The sequence below is a fragment of the Gymnogyps californianus genome, chromosome 15 (assembly GCF_018139145.2).
Source record: "Gymnogyps californianus isolate 813 chromosome 15, ASM1813914v2, whole genome shotgun sequence".
Lineage (NCBI taxonomy): Eukaryota > Metazoa > Chordata > Aves > Accipitriformes > Cathartidae > Gymnogyps > Gymnogyps californianus.
The window spans coordinates 11,085,126-11,102,530 of NC_059485.1; the positions used below are offsets into that span (position 1 = coordinate 11,085,126).

The following is a 17,405-nucleotide window of genomic DNA, read 5'->3' on the forward strand; positions in this document are numbered from 1 at the left end:
CCTAAAAATATCAACAGAAAAAACACTACTGAAATTGCTTCTTTATCCTGAGGACTTTATACACACAATAACAATTTAACAGCTATAGCTGTCTGAAACATCTATTCACTCATCTTTCATTTTTTAAATAGACAGATAAAATGCAGTTAGTTCCTCTGTGGATTTCTACTCCTACTGGGATGTCCAGCATCAGGACTGCCCAATTCACACTGTGGGATTCAGGCAGCAACATCAACTAAATTGCTCCCATAGGGACATGTAAGATAGACACCAAGCAAGGGAATTCAACTCACCAAATATGAGCATCTACAATGAAGCTATCTACATAGCAGCCAGTCATCTGAGACTCTCTGTTTTCGATGGAAAGAAATGGACACTTACAGTGCACAATTCACCATACCCTAAAACAGATGTCTAAAACTGCCTATTTTCCTCCACCGACCGTAAACAGAGCTTAAACTGATTAGCCAAGTTGCAGATGTCCATACTACAGGTGTAAAAAGTCAATTAAAATTAATTCCACCTTAAGATCATAGGCAGGTGTCCTCTTCCACGTTTGCCTGTGCAGCTGAAGATGGAATTGCAATGACTTGTCTATCCTGAGAGGGAAGCTACCTCCTCCACCTGTCTGCCAGCAAAACAGACTGTAGAAGCAGCTCCCCCCTCCATCTACCCTCCTCCCATCTGCTGTAGTCAAAGCCATACTGGTACCTTGCATCACTCTTGACCACTGGGTTATGCTAAACAAGTTGATGCTACCTGGAATAGATTGGGCAGTGCTTGCATGATCCCTTTCCCTGTCTGAGCTAAGCAGCATTGGGCTCCCACAGTGACAAATAATTGTAAGCAATATATTAAGTAGTACGGCTGCTGGCCAAAGGAATGTATATTTATAGCCTAAGCAGGCTTTGGTTTACTATTTAGACAAGACTGAGGAATTCAGACATTCCTCAAAGTGGTTTATTATTATTGTAACAAAGAGGGTTGAGTCTTCTCTTTACAATCATCATGAAGATGGGTTAAATCAGATATTGTTTCAAGCTTACAATTTAGTAACTTCAAGGCATAAAATTCCATTCTAATAAACCAAGGGCTCCTTTACTGGTCTGATTTCAACTTACTGCAATCACAGAAATTTGCACAGTTCCTGTTCTGAGATACATATGCACGTTTAAAAAATACCAATGAGCACACCTGCATCCAGACCTGATCCTCAGTTGACAAAGCAGATCTATAATGAATTTTCACATTCTAGTCTCCTATGTGTAGTTATCCAGTGTCTTTTATCAATAGGAATGTTTAAAAGCCATTTGAAAAAGAAATGGAAGTTCCTTATATATAGCTGGATTGTTTTGAGATGGATTCTGGCATTCATATTACCTTCCTTCCCATGCTCTTTTTCTTCAAAATCTTAATTATATCTTGAACATAATGAAACAGTAGAAGAGTCAAGGTGTCAAGACTCCCATGTACTCTTCAATACTTTGACCCTTGAGGGGCAAAGGAAGAACTTGTTGACAGATATAACAAAAGCTCACTGCAGTGTTTAGTCAGGTTCCATTGTGCAGGAGCTGCTTATGACTGATGCTTCCCCCAAGTGTCAATATGCAGCATCCACCCCAAAAAACTCTGATCAAAGTTAGTTATCTTTATTCTCCTAGTTAAGATAAAAGGTGTACAAATATATTTCAGCTTTGTACATTCTGTGAAATAATTCATTTGCTATATAGATTTTCATGTAGAATAAAGCAAGTTTGCCCCTATAGAAAAGTGGTCCCTACAAAACAGCACTTTCGTTTTCTCTGAATAAAACAGATTCAATGCCACTTTTTAGATAAGAAATCCATTAAATTTTGTTCTGCAAAAGCAATCTTGCACCGATAACAATTGTCAAGTCCGACAAATGATGATTTAATGTTCTATTCCCCTTTTTCTAGCAATTACAAGTTGCTTGAAAATTAAATTACAGTTAATATTTCTCCCCAGTGAGGCGGTCTGACATGATGTGCAAATGCTTACATTGCCCTGTAAGTCAGTTGTTCCCAGAAGACATGGGCTGGCAGCATGAAACTAATTAAATGCCAATATACAATTGGCCTCTTCTATGAAAAATAAACAGGCACAAAGACAAACTGTTCCACCGCTTATACTAACCAACAAATGTTGAGATGACTGTTTATATTAAACACAGCAATGAGGCTGCAGTGCAGTTTACTGACTTTCATAAACTCAGTTTAACAATTTAGAATGTGTTCAGAACTAAAGTTCTTATTTCTCTGATGATTCTTCATCTGCATTGACCTTCTCTCTTTGGAGCCACATAAATGCTGACTTTGCTGTGCCATCTCCACTCTGTTGGGAAAAGCAAATGAAGGTAGCCCAGACAAAGCCACAGAGCCCAGTGTAAGCTGTTCGCAGGTAAACAGGGACCAAAATGAAGTTTGACAGCTGTGTTGGAAGGACAGAGAGCTCAGTTAGTGCTCCAGGCATTGTTAGGTCTTACACCTACACACCCAACAACTCCACTGACTTCTCACTGGGTTAGATATAGTATGAATGCATCAGATCAGGTTTTATGAGAAAGAAAGGCTCACTGAGTTACCCTAAAAACTCACCTGCACAAAAGGCCAGTACATCAGTCCCGTCTGAAATGAAAATGAATCATTTGTTATTCTTACGGACTTCAACCACAAAGATTCATTTTTTCTTACCACATTTAACAAAGACTGACGCATATTTGAGTAAAGTTAATAAATGCTGTTCAATTGTAAATTAAGTTGCTTAACTTAGAGGTCGCAATATTAAACTTTAATCATCCTCATGAGCCTCTATGCTAGGAGTTTCTCAAACACATTATTCTAACTCATTTTAAATACAAAACTCTAAGCACAGTTAAGTCTTCATAGTCACCTGACACCAGATACATAAGCACATTTACCAGATGGGTGAACAAATGTTTAAATATGTGAACATTTGTTTCAGCCATGAATGAAAAATACCACTGAACACTATTTATTTCACACTTGCAATGCTCCTTCTAGTTACTCATACATGTAAGGCTTTTTTGCAAAAATCAATGGATAATTTACTCATAGAACACAAGGTCAATAGAAACCTTATGTTTGATAGGATATAGTGGGCACTGTTTTTAGAATCATCCTCCATAGGAAAAAAATAATCCTTTTCTATCCTACCTATATAGTTCCACAGTGTGAAGAGAAATTCACATTGCATCACAGTTTCTCCTTCTATTATATTTTTTCTGCTTCTTCTTGCAGCTGAGAAATCTTTAAAATTCTTAATTTGCTCAGCTCTGAGGTAGCACAGATAATTTTTTCTTGTGTATGCAGAAATGCAAACCAAAACCAGCTATTTATACCAGTCATCTTAAAACAAGGGATTGTGTTTCTGAAAGTGAGAAGACTGTAAGTGAAAAGTACAGGTTGAAAATGATTCCTAAAAAGATGTCTCTATAACTAATGATTTTAACAGGTGTTCGTATAAGTGTTGTCAACGGCATTACTAACTAAACACTGGTGTGTGGGTACTTCTTAAGATAAAAGGTAGTACAATCTCAATCAGGGCTCTCATTCAACCAGAGCCGTGTGCAAACGTTATGTATTTTTAAAATGGCATAATTTCACCCATCTGCCAGTGCCTGCTCCAGACTACCCTGACTTCACATGACTGCTGGTACTTAAAGCTTCCTACACATAATCAAATAATGGAGTGAAAGATTGGGAGATAAGCAAATTGCTTGCCTCACCTTATACGTATTCCAAAATTTCTTTTTACAGTCTGAAAAGATGTCCTCTTTCCTCTGAAGGATGCTCATACCTAGTGGCAAAATATTTACAACAATCAGAAAAAATGCGAAAACGAGATGTTAACTTTTTTCAATGATATCCCAACCTCTTCTCAAAACATATTACACTAGCTTTGAAAGAAAAGCTGATACCATTACAAAGAAAAAATACTATTCCGGCTACCTAATAGAGCTACATCATATCTCCTCATCTATTGACTTGGCTCTCAGCTTTGACACCACAGATGAACTGGAATATACTGTATAGGTGGTATATCATATCTGTTCCACTGCCACATAATTCACCAGTGGTACGGCAGTGGAAGACATATGATGAAAGTACCTTTTACACCCATGAAATAGAGAGAATAAGGCATTCTGCACATTGCTGAATTGCCAGAAGTGGCTCAGATCCTTGAAGGAGTTTAGGTGCCTACAGACCACTGAAGTCAGCGGAAAAGGGCACCTAATTTTTTTTTTTTTTAATTTCAGCCATAATCAACGTGATTTTTTTTACCTTCGCAGATAGCTACATCAAATCCAAATTCTAGAATTGACAAGCAGAACCGTTTCAACACCTACTTGTTTAACCCTCCCCATACAATGTTCCAAAATTTTAAATAAATTCTAGTTGATCCAAACTCCTCTTGACACTAGGAAAACACAACCTCACAACACGCTCCCATCATTACACCTAAGATCAAGAGAAAAGCGGTATGACTTGAAGTTACATATTAAACACATGTAAACTGGAAATAAATTAACTGAATGAATTCCCATCACATGAAATATCATTTAAAGGGTTCAAAATAACAAACCCTTTAAATGTTATTTCATGTGATGAGAATCTTCCGCTGTCAAATTAAGACTACATCTTTCTAAGAGATGTAGCAGCTCTTCAAAGATCACCCACCTTAACTGGAAAACGTGACCTATATTAAGCAAAGGTATTAGACAACATGCTTTTAACAAATCAACCTAAAATCAAAAGCTATGCATTCACACATAAGCAGAGGCCCAAAGTTGCTTGGTCCAACTCAGGTATCTTTCTAGATATTTGCATGCCATGAGGTTATCAGTATCTCTCAGCGGGTATGTTATTTTACTATTACATCATACTGCTACCCAATTCAGGGATTTTTACCATCCCTTTTGTGGTCCTTCAAATCCTTCTGGTCCTTGGGCAATTCTCTGCTTACATTCTGACACAGGCAGATCGGATTTTGAGAGTTAAGTCTCTGCTGTTTGACTTCTTCCTTTGCTTCACTTCTGTTCAATCAGAAACTGAATGATTTCCCTGTCACACTCACAAAATGCAGATCTCCCAATACCGCGCAAAAAGAGTACCCGTCTTGCTCTTCTTCCACATGAAGTTTAAATTGAGAGCCTTGTTTTACACTAGTCTCACCTATTATTTTTCTTATTCCCTCATGTTTATTTTTGAAATAGATACTAGTGTTCTCTCAAGTCTCTTCTTATTCGTTAGCTTTTGAGATTATACATTAGTAGTATGTGGTATTTCTACTTACTCTCACAGCAGAAGATGGTGCAGTTTATTTGCTGAACTCTAGTAAATTTCCTGACATTTCCAGCTAATTGTGTTTTGGAAACCGGACAGCTGATGTTGAGAACTGAGCAGAGCATTCAAGCAGACATGGATGGTACAATCCTTGCAAGGTGCTTTGAATTCTTTGCAACTAATTAAAAGCTACGGGCCCAACCAAGCCCAAGGTAAGACTCCACTGTGGCACAGCACCCACTCATCTGAAGCTCTGAAGCGCCACAGGCGGCACAGCGCCCGCGGCGGTGCGCCGGGCTGCCCCACATGCACGCTCGGGGAGAGCTACTGGCGTTTGCAGGTCCCCGACCGCTTCCCCAGCTCCGAGCGCAGCTCTGCGAGCGGCTGCGCCGTTTTCCGAGGCCTTGTGCCGGCAGCGCCTCGGCGGGGACCCACAGCACGCAGCGAGCCCGCTGCCTGAGGACCACGCAGCCCCGCACCGGCGTTTCTGGGGCTGCGGGAGCCGGCCCGCAGCGATCACCGCCCGGCAGGCCGGGCGGGCAGGGGGGTACCCAGCCACCCCGTCCTATTTGGGGTGAAAAGTCCCGCTTTCGGTGCGCGCTCTCTAAGACTTCACCCAGCGTGCGTGCGCCGGGGTTCTCCGATCGACGCCCCGGAGATGGCGGTGCCTGGCCGGCGGCGGCACTCACCCGTGTAGAAGGCGAGGACGGCGACGGGGGCGCCGAGGAGCTGGTCGCAGAGCACCTTGCCGAGGACGGCGGGCGGGCGGCGGCCGGGCAGCGCCCGCTCCAGCGCCCGCAGCCAGACGTAGTTGAAGTTGCCGTGGAAGGCGAGGGCCACCAGCGCTACGCGCCGCGTCTGCGCCCAGTCGGGCGGCTGCTCCCGCCGCCGCCGCCGCCACAGCTGCTGGGCCGCGTCGCCCGCCGCGAAGAGCCCGCCGTAGAGCAGCACGTTGCAGAGCCAGGGGAAGCGGCGCACCCCGCCGCGCAGCAGCGCCCCCGCCATCGCCCGCTGCCTCTTCCGCCCGCCTCCGCCTCCTCGTCGCGGGCCCGCCCGCCGCCGCCCTCGCCATCTCTGCCGTCCCCGCTCCTCCTCAGGGCTACCCCGCCCGGGGTGCCGCCTCCGCCGGGCCTGGCCCTGCCGGGGAAGACCGGCACCCCACGGCGTGCCCCGTGCTCGGCTTCCCGGCGGCCGCGCCGGTCTCCGGTGGGCCCGCGGGTGATCGCTGGGCACCCGGGCTCGGGTCCGTGGGGTTATTTTTCAAGTGACTGTGCGTTCACTCAGAACTAGGTCACTGTGTCTCCTGGGCTTTGGTTTAAGGTGCACCGTGGAGGCACTGTGCAGTATTGCTGCAACAATAGAGAGAAGTGAGAACTAGGCACTGTTTGCTTATTATCTTTTAAATTATCTCCTTGTTGCCTGCTTACATGAGTAGGTTATGGATTTTTCTGTTCAATTTTGCTGTTGTTTTGCAGTCTGGTTTATGTTCTCTCACTGAGCAGGGCTGATGCACACCTGCTGAGCAGCAGCAGCCCATGTGGTTCCTCCACTCTGCCCTCTGCTATTGAGACAATTTGAGGAGAAAGCCAGAAGTGATATATGTTTATTCAAGAGACTCGTGTACACAGCTTTGTACACACAGAACCATTGCCGCAAAGCGGATCTGAAGTCCATGTAGTGACCTTGCAGCTAGGGAGGCTTGTGCCGTGCAAGGCAGCCCTTGGCCAGAGAAAACAACGCGCGCATCTGGGAGCGCCGGGAGTTTCCCCTTGGTCCTGGCAATGGGCTCAGACCTGACTTAGGGAACCATCTCCAGGCAGGAGGTGGTAGTTCACGCTGTGTCCTAATAGTAGCTGAGATTAATGCGTTGAAACTATCATGAAATCTTCCACGAATGACTATAAATAGGCATGGATGGCTTGTAGATTGAAATACATTTTTAATAACAAAGTAGAGCGAGCTGCCCAGTGCTTGGGAGACACGCTGTGTCAGGGCCCATGAGCTGTCCTTACCAGCTTGTCATCTGAATACATACACACGGCCGTGCGAAAAACAGAACATCAATGATATCTGCAAGTCGTGCTATTAAATAATATAAATGGCGCTAAAAGGAAGAGAAATATGTAGCGAAAAATAACCCCAGCTTGAAAGAAGAGAAAGCTCTGGGAAACGGGGTTTGGCTCTCCGGGTACTGCCTGTCCGACGGGAGCCCGCAGGCAGGTGCGTGCCGCGCTCCCGCCGCCTCGCCTCCCCCGGGGCACGTCCCCGTGGTCGCCGCCGCGGGAGGCCGCGCTCGGCCCGGCGGGGCAGGGCGGCCTCTTGCCCGGGCCGGGTGTCGCTCGGGGCTCCCCCCGAGTTTGGACGAAGCCCATTCTTCCGGGCTGCGCAGCGTCCCCCTGCGGGACGCGTACCTGGAGGAAGGGTTTTGGTGCCACCGTTAACAAGCCCCTGTAGGCCGAGCTGACGACACCGGGGTGACAGCCGAGAGATTTGTGAAGGCTGGAGTCATGCAGAACGCTCCCGGGGTACCGGGCTGCCACGACCCGCCGCCGCGGGGATTCGAACCCACGACACGGCGGCGGCGCCTCCGCGCAGCTCTCGCCTCCCTACTCCGCTCCCCGGCGGCAGTCGGTCGCCGCCAGGGCCGCGCTCACTGCGCATGCGCCAGTACCTGTCACCTCCCCGGTCGTTCTCCGGGAGTGTTCCACCAGCTGGAGCGGGGGGGGGGGGGCGGGAAGTGGCAGCGGGCGGTGCGCGGAGGAAAGGGAGCGGGCTGCGCTCTCCCCAGCCCGTGCTGTCACGGCGGGCGGCCCCGCCCCGCCTTCCGCAGTGCCGCCACCCCGGATCCTCCCCGCCCGTCTGCCGCGGTGGTCTCGGCCGCGCGCGGGCCGCCGGCTGCCGCCGCGGGGCGGGCCTGCCGCCGTTCCCTAGGTGAGCGCGTTGCCCGCCCCTCCCGCCGCGGCCTCGTCAGCACTGCCAGCGTGGAGCCGGCCGGGGCTGAGGCGGAAGTGCCCGGCGGGGAGGCGGCGCGCACTGGGGACCCCGCTGGCTATGGACGCCTCTCTGGAGAAGGTCTGCGGCGCGCACCGGTGCCAGGCTGGCGGGGGAGGGAGCGGCCCGGGGGGCCGCGGCACCTGCGGGCGGAGGAGTGCTGAGGTGCGGCGGGCCCTGAGGGGCGAGCGGGCCCTGGCGGTCGCGTCGCTGACGGGGCGGTGGGGCCGCGCCCCGAGGCCGCGGAGAGGGGGCCGGGGTCAGCGGCGGGCCGGGGCTCGGTGCGGCGCTTCCCCAGCGCCTCGGCTGCGGCGGTGTCGCGGCTCCGCCGGGACTCCCGGCCCGCCTCCGCCGAGGGGGGCTGTGCCACACGGGCCTGAGTCAACTTTGTGTCACGAAGCCTTGAGTCACCAGTGAAGCCCACGGGCGTGCCCCCCTCCCGCTCCCCAGCCACGGCGCTTGGCTTTCGTCGCCTGTGTGAACGCCGCCTGTTTTGGTGTCCCGGATCTATAAAAAGTCTGAATAACTATCACGAAATGCTTTAGGAACGGGTTTTTTTGTTTGTTTTCTTAAAAAGAAGATGGAGCTCATTTCCTGGGAATGTTAGCCTTCAGCAGGATAGTAGAGAAAATATTATTTGACTTTTTTTTGTTTGTTTTATACTGGAGGTGTTTGCTGCCCTGTGTTTGCTCTCTTCTGTCCAATGTACTGTACAAAGCAAATACTGATTCTGTAATACCGTAAGTGACTGACAAAACTCACTTTGCCTTTGTGAGTCAGAATCCGGTAGAGTAATCTGGGACCTGCCACACTTCTGCTGGCTTTCATGGCACTGGCTTCAGAAGAGCTGCCCTAGAAGTGAGGATGGAATGGCTGCTCATACATAGGTTGTCACCATTGTTGTATGTCTTCAAGGACAGTACACATTTGAAATAATTTATACTTTATGTGCTTAAGAGATGTTAATGCATCCTTCCTCTTTGCATCATTTACTATACACAGCATATTCAGTTTTATGTAATCTTTGGAATTGTCTAGAGAAGTTTGAATGGCATGTGCTCCAGTAAAATGAATAGTAAGGAAATTCTGGAAGTATCTTTATGATGTGGTTAATGAGTTGGTAGAAAAATGGTTTGATATATTACAATCCACATGAAGAATACAGTGTTAAAGAGTATTTGGTAGCCTTTAAAAGCTTAAGTTCTTTACCAGTGCTGACAAAAGTTACAGTGACTGCTGCTTGTTCTGAAAAGTTTTAATTACTTAAGTAAAACTTAATTGAATACACTAGTTTGGAATATGGTCTTTATCAACTGGACTCAAGCAGAATACAATATGCAGTTATTTAAAGAAGGCACATTAGTACATGGCAAGTGTTTGTCCTGTAGTACTGACAAAGTCCTTATAAACTTTGTTTGACTAGGTCATCATAAGAAGCAATAAAAACACTGTTTAAGAATTAAATACCTAAATTTCTTAACAGAATAAAAGTCCATGTTTTGGTTATTTGTATTCTTGATGTAAGGAATAGCCTATAATGGTGAGGGCCCTGCAAAAACTTGCATGTCTGATTTTTCAATATATGCAAATAGATGTGTATAAAGAGTTATCTGTTTTACTTCCTCTCTTGTTTATCATGGCTTTTTTCCCTGTGCATGATAAAAGTTGTAGTCCTCTGTATAATAACATGCCACAATACAATTATTGTCTTCTAGCCACTTAGCAGTTAGTGCCCTCCTAAAATAGTCTTTGGTTAAGATTGTTGTAAATCTGTACAATCTACACTTTATCTAGTCTTGAGCATGATATATAAGAAGTCTTCTCCCTAAATAAATCTGAAATTCATCCAAGTTGGGATATGTTTATCCTCAGAGAATGTGTGTCCACTTATCTTGTGCTTATTTAAGCATTATCATAATACATCTGAGACTGTCTTTTATTTGAACCGTGGATTCTCTCCTCCATGAATACATGTATTATACATATATACATGTAGCTTATTGGGATGTCAGTGATAAGTACTTCTTAACTTGTATTAAAATTTGTCAAAATTTTGTCTTTTTCATAATGAAGAAGGCATTTTGGTAGAATCACCTAATTAGCTGTAATGCAAGGTGACACTAAATGACTACAGTCATTAGGTTCTTGCAAATGGAAAAAGATTTTTTTTTTTTTTTTTTAGCAGATGAGAAACTTCCCGAGAATTGAAAACATTGCATGATAGGATTGTGAGGAAAACTGTTGTAGAATCTGACACACAGGTGTGCACACCAATAATCTCATAGTTTGAATCTGCAAATTATCTTTGTTTTATCAGACAAATGTTTTGGGGTTTTTTATGTATTAATTTTGTGTGTCATAAGTGGTATAATTAGAATGAATTTTATCTGAAATCCAGAAATCTTTTTTGGAGTGAACTTCAAATTTAAGTTCTTCTGGAAGCCTGTGTTAAATTTCAGAAGTTTGGCTAACGGACCTATGATTCCCCCCCTGCCATTTGTATTTTGATAGAAGTGCCCAATCTTCTGAAGGATTTTAACATTTTAAGTTTTAAGTTAGGTGACTTTGTCAATGGTAAAATAGGGGAAATTCTTTCCTTGTAACTACTTACTGTCTCTACAGCAGTGTTTTCCCTAAACATGAAAAAACTGTTTTGGTTTCTTGCTCAGCCTGTGACTTTTGTTACTGTGTTAATTACCACAACATCCTGGTAACTTTACGGAAAACTCGTGACAGCCGGTCTGCATGCAAATCCTGCTGCATGTCAGGGAAGTGATAAAGATTAGAAGAGCAAATACCTATAAGTGGAAGCCTTGTGGTGATCCAGTGCCATTTTCATTCAAGCCTAACAGTCATGAAGTGGCTGCTTTTTTATTTGTTATCTAAAACTTTTCTTAGCCTGGAGAATAAACACAGTATTCTTTTGGCTGAAGAATACTGGTATTGTTTGAGATTATTTTACAGTTGAGAACCGTTTTTGATGGTAAAACTTTCTTCTAGGCAAATATAATAATGTAGTGGGAAAATGAGGCATACTTCTTGTGAAATATGTAATGAGCTACACCTGTGAGTTTCTTTGTACACACAACAGTTTATGTAGGCTATTTAAAAATCATCCCTTTCTTACATTAGGAGTACAGCCTACGGAAATGCAAAATCAAGATTGTAAAACATTGGTGTATGAAGCAACGTTCTCCTTTTTGAATTTGTAATTAACATTCAGTCTTATCACAACTGGAGAATGGCCCCTTATCCTTCCTCAGTTGCCAAGTGACCCCAAGGTGTTACATACTGCCTATAAAACCAGAAACAGTTTACAGTTCAAAGTGCTAAAAAAATAGTAACAGAGTAGTTACAAAATAGGGAAGTAACCACAAATCAAACCTATTGCAAGTTAACCTTAGTGAATTGGATTAACACATTTTGAAAGCAGTGAATGATAAAAGTCAAAGTAGGGTAGTGAATGTCAGGGTCTTTGAAGGGCTTAAGGAGGCAGGAGGTGTCAGGATGCTGAATGGACACCTTGAAGGAAGAAGCTGTGGCTGGTGCCTCCTTAGAGCTTGAAAGGACATTACATGTCTTGTAACTCATCTGGTCAAAGGATCACCTAGCTGTGATCAGAGTCAGATCCTGTGATACCAGGGGAAGGACTGAGTGCAGAAACTAAGGCTAATATAGTATTTAATGCAGCTGTTTTAACCCACTCAAAAAGTGTGTTGTCCTGTGGTTCAGGAGGTAGTATTCAAGAACTCGTCTACCAGTCTTTTTAAAAACAGTTCAAGAACATGAAAAAAGTATTCTGTTCATTAATGATTGGATTTTATGCACACTTGATTTCATTTACAGACAAAACTAAAGCAATGTACTACTTTATTATGGTGTGTTATCAAAGTGTGTTCAGAAACCTTTCTTAACTGAATGGTTCATTGCTGCAACTTTGCCATACCTATTTTTCTTGCTGCTTAAAATAAGTAGATAGTCTTCTGCTTCCCACCTCCATGCCCTTACTAATGTGAGCAGAGGAGGAAGCATATATAAAATTCAGTACGCAGCAGTAAAAGGGTTTTTCTTGCTTCCCATAATTCAAAGGAGAAAATAAGTTGCTGCATATCCACTTAGCAATTGGAAAAAACCCAGAAGGGATTCATTTTCCAATTAAACCCACATCAGAATTCAAAGACTTTCTGGATTTCATAGCATTTTATGGAGCTTAGTGTAACTTCTTAGGACTTTTAAAACTGTATTTTATGTATTTATTCTGCTAGCTTATTGGCAGAAGCATTTCATGCATGCATGTAGTTGCTAGTAAGTGAGACAGGATGAGTCACAAGGTAAGTATGTGCAGGTTTTAACATCTGATGTAATTCCAGCAGGTGAATTTTGTGTTAGTAACAAAAGCAGCTCAGAGCCCTTTTTGTAATGCCTCTACGTCTTGTGTCTTCATCTACAACAGATCTGTTTGAATATTTACATGTGATGCTGAGGAAGGTTCAAGCAAATAACTGCCTTCCAGCCATTGATCATGTTTTATGGCAACCTGAATTAAAGTATGTGAGATAGTCACAATCAGTAAATTATGTCTAGTCAATTACTCCCTTAAAGGCTCCCAGGAGCAAAACTAATTTCTTTTTTTTTAAAGTTACATTTATTTTCAGAGTTTCTTTGATGTGGTGCAACTCTGGAAACCACTGAAAGTGTATAGAAATATTGCCAATGATCATATTTAGATTTTTCTTCTAGCTATAGATATTGTGTTCTGAGTATCAAATGCTTGCAGTTTGTGTATTTTTTTTTTTTTAAATCTCTGTGATGAGGTCTTGAACTTTTTGTATTTGTACTGCTTTTTTCACTCAGTGCTTAATTAAGTTGTGGCTCTCATAGCCAGTGGATGTTGTAGAAGCCAGAAGTGTAAAAACCCATTTATTGCTAAATGCTGGGAGTTGTTGTGGGAAAATATTACTGAATACCTCCACTGTTCTTTTGTTCTTCCCCCAAACATTTGTTACTGGCCACTTCTAAAGCGACAGAATACAGAGAGCTATCAATCTTGGTTTGATCCAGTGTGACTGTGCCTGGCTACCGATTCTTTCAGCCACCTACCACTTGCTATAATGAGTTAAATCTCTAAATATTTTGGTAAAAATAGTCTTTGAACATATGGTAACTCTCAACTTAATTTTTTTCTTTTCTTGATCAGCCCTCCGGATGAAAATAGTCTAAAATCCTCATGGAAATTAATCTCACTACCTTCTGTCATTAAATTTGCTTTTGTGTCTGCATCTGCATGAGCAAACATATTTGCCTGTGTTGCACGTGTTTCCATCAGCAGTGATGGAAAGTGCGTACAGGCCTTTAGGAATACTGTTTCTCAAATACTGTAGCAGACAAGCTATTATATCCCTGCAGTGTGGATAGTGTGAGTTTAAATATTAAACTTGGTTTGGATTTTTTTTTTTTTTTAAAACAACCACTACCCCTTCCCCTAGCATCCCCCCAACTTTAGCAGCAGTCTAAAGGGTTAACTACTAGAGGTTTTGGTATGTGGGCCGATCTTTTGAAAAAGGGTTGATGTTGAATTTATGGAGGCTATGCTTACAGTGTATTTGGGAAGCAGAGGAAGGGAGAAGAGACTCTGTAGCAGGGTCACCTGGGCTTTTTGCTGTCTAATGTGATGGGTCTTTTCAGTGGTGTTACCTTCTACTTTCATATTGGGGTATATTTATTTTTCAAATACAGTTTAATATCGATCACTATAGGTAAATCAGACTCTGCCAGATGATACCTTTCACGTTCTCTGGAAGCTTCTAGACGGCATCTAATCCTTAAATGGATAAATGTTCCTGTCCAGATCTCTTGTGTCAGTGTCACACGCTTCTGCCAGGCTTCTTGGGTTAAAGTTCATAAAAGAGACTTCTTCAAAGCAAAAGCAGTTCTTTGGAACATACTACTTACTCATCTTTGAACCTGTCACTGGTTCAGGGGGAATAAGTTCAATGATTTTTAAAGCTCTTCCATCCTGACAGGCTCTTTAACAAGTATCTGTTGTTAACCTGTTGTTACCAGTGAAATCAGGATTTTTGACCCGTTTTGTGTAGCTACAGGGCTGCAGCTGCTGGAAGATAAGCCTTTTCTGCATGTCAGTCTTTCTTAAGCTGCCTGCTGCAGGTCAGTTTTACTCTTTTGGCTAGTTGAAGGGCATCTCTCCAATAAGTTAAGATTAAAAATTGGTTTAAAGGTACCAGAAATAGGAAAAAATAGATTTACAAGAGTATTTGGATTAAATGTTTTCTCATCTGTTTTGAAAATTACTGTTGTAAAAGTTTGACAGGAAAACCTGAATGGGGAAATGGCAGGGAAGACTGCCATTTTATTTCTGCCTTTGCTAGAGCAATCTTAAATGATATCTTCATGTGTTTCCTGGGTAAGAAGTGTTGGCTTTTTTAACCTCTTCTAGGAATTTTTACTTGAACACATTTGAATACCTCTTAGTTGAACTGCACATTTGAATACCTCTTAGTTGAACTGGCAATCTAAAAAAAAATGAATGAACTGTCAATATATGCAAATTTCCCCCTGAATTGGCATCAAAATGCTCAATGACCTAAAACCTGCCTTGATCAAATTTTTCAGTGTTTAGCTTCCCAAACAACTTATTTTCTAGAAGGTAACTTTCTTGTAAGAGTAGCGTTGTACTTATCCACTGATTGTTCTCTCCTTTGGTGGTGGGTTGTTTGGGGGCGGGGGGTGGTGGTGTTGGGTCCCCCCTGCCCCTTTACTACTATGGCAGAGGGGCTAGGTTTTTTTTGGGTTTTTTTTAACGAGTTTGTACATCATGAGAGCTGACTGTCAAGTCAGCTCAACTGAGGATATGGTAATGGGGATTTTTGGTGCAGAAACATGAGTTCTCAGGTGAAGTAAAAGGATAATTTCTAAATGAGATTTGCCACTGAAAGACTTGTGATTGTATTTGAGGTATCAATCTGTTTTCCATACTGTAGGAAGATTAGAGTGTCCCTTAGCAGGTTTTTTATTTTGTTTTGTTGTGGGTTTTGGGTTTTGTTGTTTTTGGTTTTTTTTAATTTTGGATAGGACCGCATGTGAATTTTTACATTTAAGGGAATAGTTGAAGTTTTATTGCTGGTGTAGCATGGTTATGAAAAAGAAAAAAATCGTTCGGTTGGGCTAAAGTGGCACATACTTAATTTTTTAGCTAAAGCATTATAATGAGCACTTACTTGAACATCTTGCGCTTCTCAAATCCTTCTTGCCTTCTGATGCTCTTTCTTTCATTATTCATCAGAAAACGTTCTGACTTTCCTTGTGGAGAAAAAAATTGGATCTATCAGTAATAAAATCCACATCACAATTGAGTTTTCTTTCGGGTTATTTTAGGTTAGTAGTATGTTCTTATTTTGTATATTTTGAGTTCAGGATATTCAAGATACTGTTTTTTTAAATGAGTACACACAGACTAATTAAAAGAATCTGGCTGATGCATGAATTTGTATTGAGGATGTTGTGGGGACAGGAGTAAGATAAATGTTTTTTGGTCTTTTCTTAAAAGTTGTTATCTTTTTCCCTGAAAGATGGTCGACCCTACCCTAGCAGAAATGGGAAAGAATCTGAATGAAGCAATGAAGATGCTAGAAGACAATCAAAGGTATGTGGAAAGGATAACAACTACAAAAACAATAGCTGTTTGTGCTAAGGGAAGAATTATTAATGTCACTGTCATTAAGTGGGAAAGAACTCATCTTCCTAGTAGTTTAAGGCCATATGGTCATTCTGAAGCTCACACCTATACAAATCACCATTGTTTCTCAAATGATGGGATTTTTACAATAAATGTGCATATTTTTATGCATGTTCTGTAATATTCAGGGCAAGTCCAGCAAGTCTGTTTTTTCAGAGATGTTAGATTTTTTTTCTTATTGCTGTGCAACTAACTTTTAATTTCTATATATATGAGACTCTTCTGTAAGCTTGACATTTTCTGTTAAAGAACTAAAAAAAGAAAACTTAGGAACTCTTTAATTCAGTCTGAGCTAAACTTTTGTGTTGGTCTCATCTGATTTATTTATGAAACTGTTGTCAGTGAAATAGATTGCAAACATGTCAGTACGTATTTCTGCAAGTCAAAGTCAAGTACATATTTGATGTTATATAACACAAACTAAATACGTAGTTTATTCTTGTGTCTTTAACTTAGAAAAGTGGAGGAGGAAGATGAAAAGAAGTATGCACGGAAGGATATTCCTGGACCACTCCAAGGCAGGTAGGCAACAACAATTTTTAGATAATGCTCTTTACTTTTCAGAATCTGTAAAATACATGTAACATGTTTGTTTTCCAAGCAACTTCTGTATTAATGCAAACATGAACATTTGCCAGGCATTATATCAACTTTTTCCATACTCACATAGGGGGAAAAAAAAAAGATTGTCATCATACCAACTATTTCCATACTCATGTAGGAAAAAGAAAAAAAAGATTACTTGTCCTTGGTGACTGAAATTTTGAACTGTTGGAATCTAATGAAGTATTGGTGCCTACAACTGTGATTGAGACTTAAATATAGATAAACTTGTGCTATGGACTAAAGATTCATTAAAATGCCCAGATAAAAAATAACTGAGACTGTTAAGGTAGAGAACCTTAACCCCCCCCCACCTTTTCAGCACAGCTGTCTTAAAAAATTATATGGAGCTCTTGTGCATGAGGCAGGTAAGATCATTGTACCTGAAAACTAAGATTTAAATTGGTTGTAGCCTCTTTGGAAGACGATCCTGCAGGAGCCCAAGCTAGCACTTCAGAAAGTATTGCAAAATCTATTTAAGTCTTTTGTGTACGTAAGGTAAACTTGTTTTTGAGTGGAGACACTGAATTAGCTTTTCTAAGAATAAAAAGCAATTTCAGCTGTCAGAGTGTAAATTCTTATACTACTGTAAATTTTACTTGGAATTATACAAGTTGAAGTGTTGTGGCTGTTTTCCAGTTTTAACATGTTAGAGTGCATCATGTCAGAAGTCTAATGTAGCTTTTGTTTGCCTGAAACTAATATTTGTAGGTAATTGTTTAAGAGACGTGCTG

The 17,405-nt window shown here is 42.4% G+C and overlaps 2 protein-coding genes across 4 annotated transcripts in view; one reads left to right on the top strand and one right to left on the bottom strand.

The window, feature by feature from the left end:
- Positions 1-1,522: 1,522 nt before the first annotated feature.
- On the bottom strand, positions 1,523-6,329 carry MPV17L (MPV17 mitochondrial inner membrane protein like). Its single transcript, XM_050906325.1, has 4 exons — positions 6,014-6,329; positions 3,767-3,837; positions 2,616-2,645; positions 1,523-2,448 (listed from the first exon to the last, which is right to left on the bottom strand). The coding sequence occupies exons 1-4, from the start codon at positions 6,327-6,329 to the stop codon at positions 2,269-2,271; spliced, it is 597 nt and encodes a 198-aa protein (XP_050762282.1). The 3' UTR covers positions 1,523-2,268.
- A 1,989-nt stretch (positions 6,330-8,318) lies between these two features.
- PDXDC1 (pyridoxal dependent decarboxylase domain containing 1) overlaps positions 8,319-17,405 on the top strand; it is a 33,788-nt gene continuing 24,701 nt past the window's right edge. The window contains exons 1-4 of one of the 3 annotated variants that reach the window (XM_050906322.1): positions 8,376-8,396; positions 12,686-12,688; positions 15,902-15,975; positions 16,525-16,590. In XM_050906322.1, coding sequence (XP_050762279.1) covers positions 8,376-8,396; positions 12,686-12,688; positions 15,902-15,975; positions 16,525-16,590 — 164 coding nt within the window. Of the gene's footprint in view, positions 8,397-12,685; positions 12,689-14,976; positions 14,980-15,901; positions 15,976-16,524; positions 16,591-17,405 lie in introns of all 3 variants that reach the window. The other 2 variants (XM_050906323.1, XM_050906321.1) reach the window with 2 other exon arrangements.

Excerpts from the sequence above, each read along its gene's own strand:
- MPV17L (XM_050906325.1), bottom strand. The coding sequence starts at position 6,329 with ATGGCGGGGGCGCTGCTGCGCGGCGGGGTGCGCCGCTTCCCCTGGCTC. Across the intron at positions 2,646-3,766 it reads AATTTTGGAATACGTATAAG|ACGGGACTGATGTACTGGCC; the intron begins GTGAGGCAAGCA and ends TTTTCATTTCAG. Across the intron at positions 2,449-2,615 it reads TGTACTGGCCTTTTGTGCAG|CTGTCAAACTTCATTTTGGT; the intron begins GTGAGTTTTTAG and ends CTTCCAACACAG.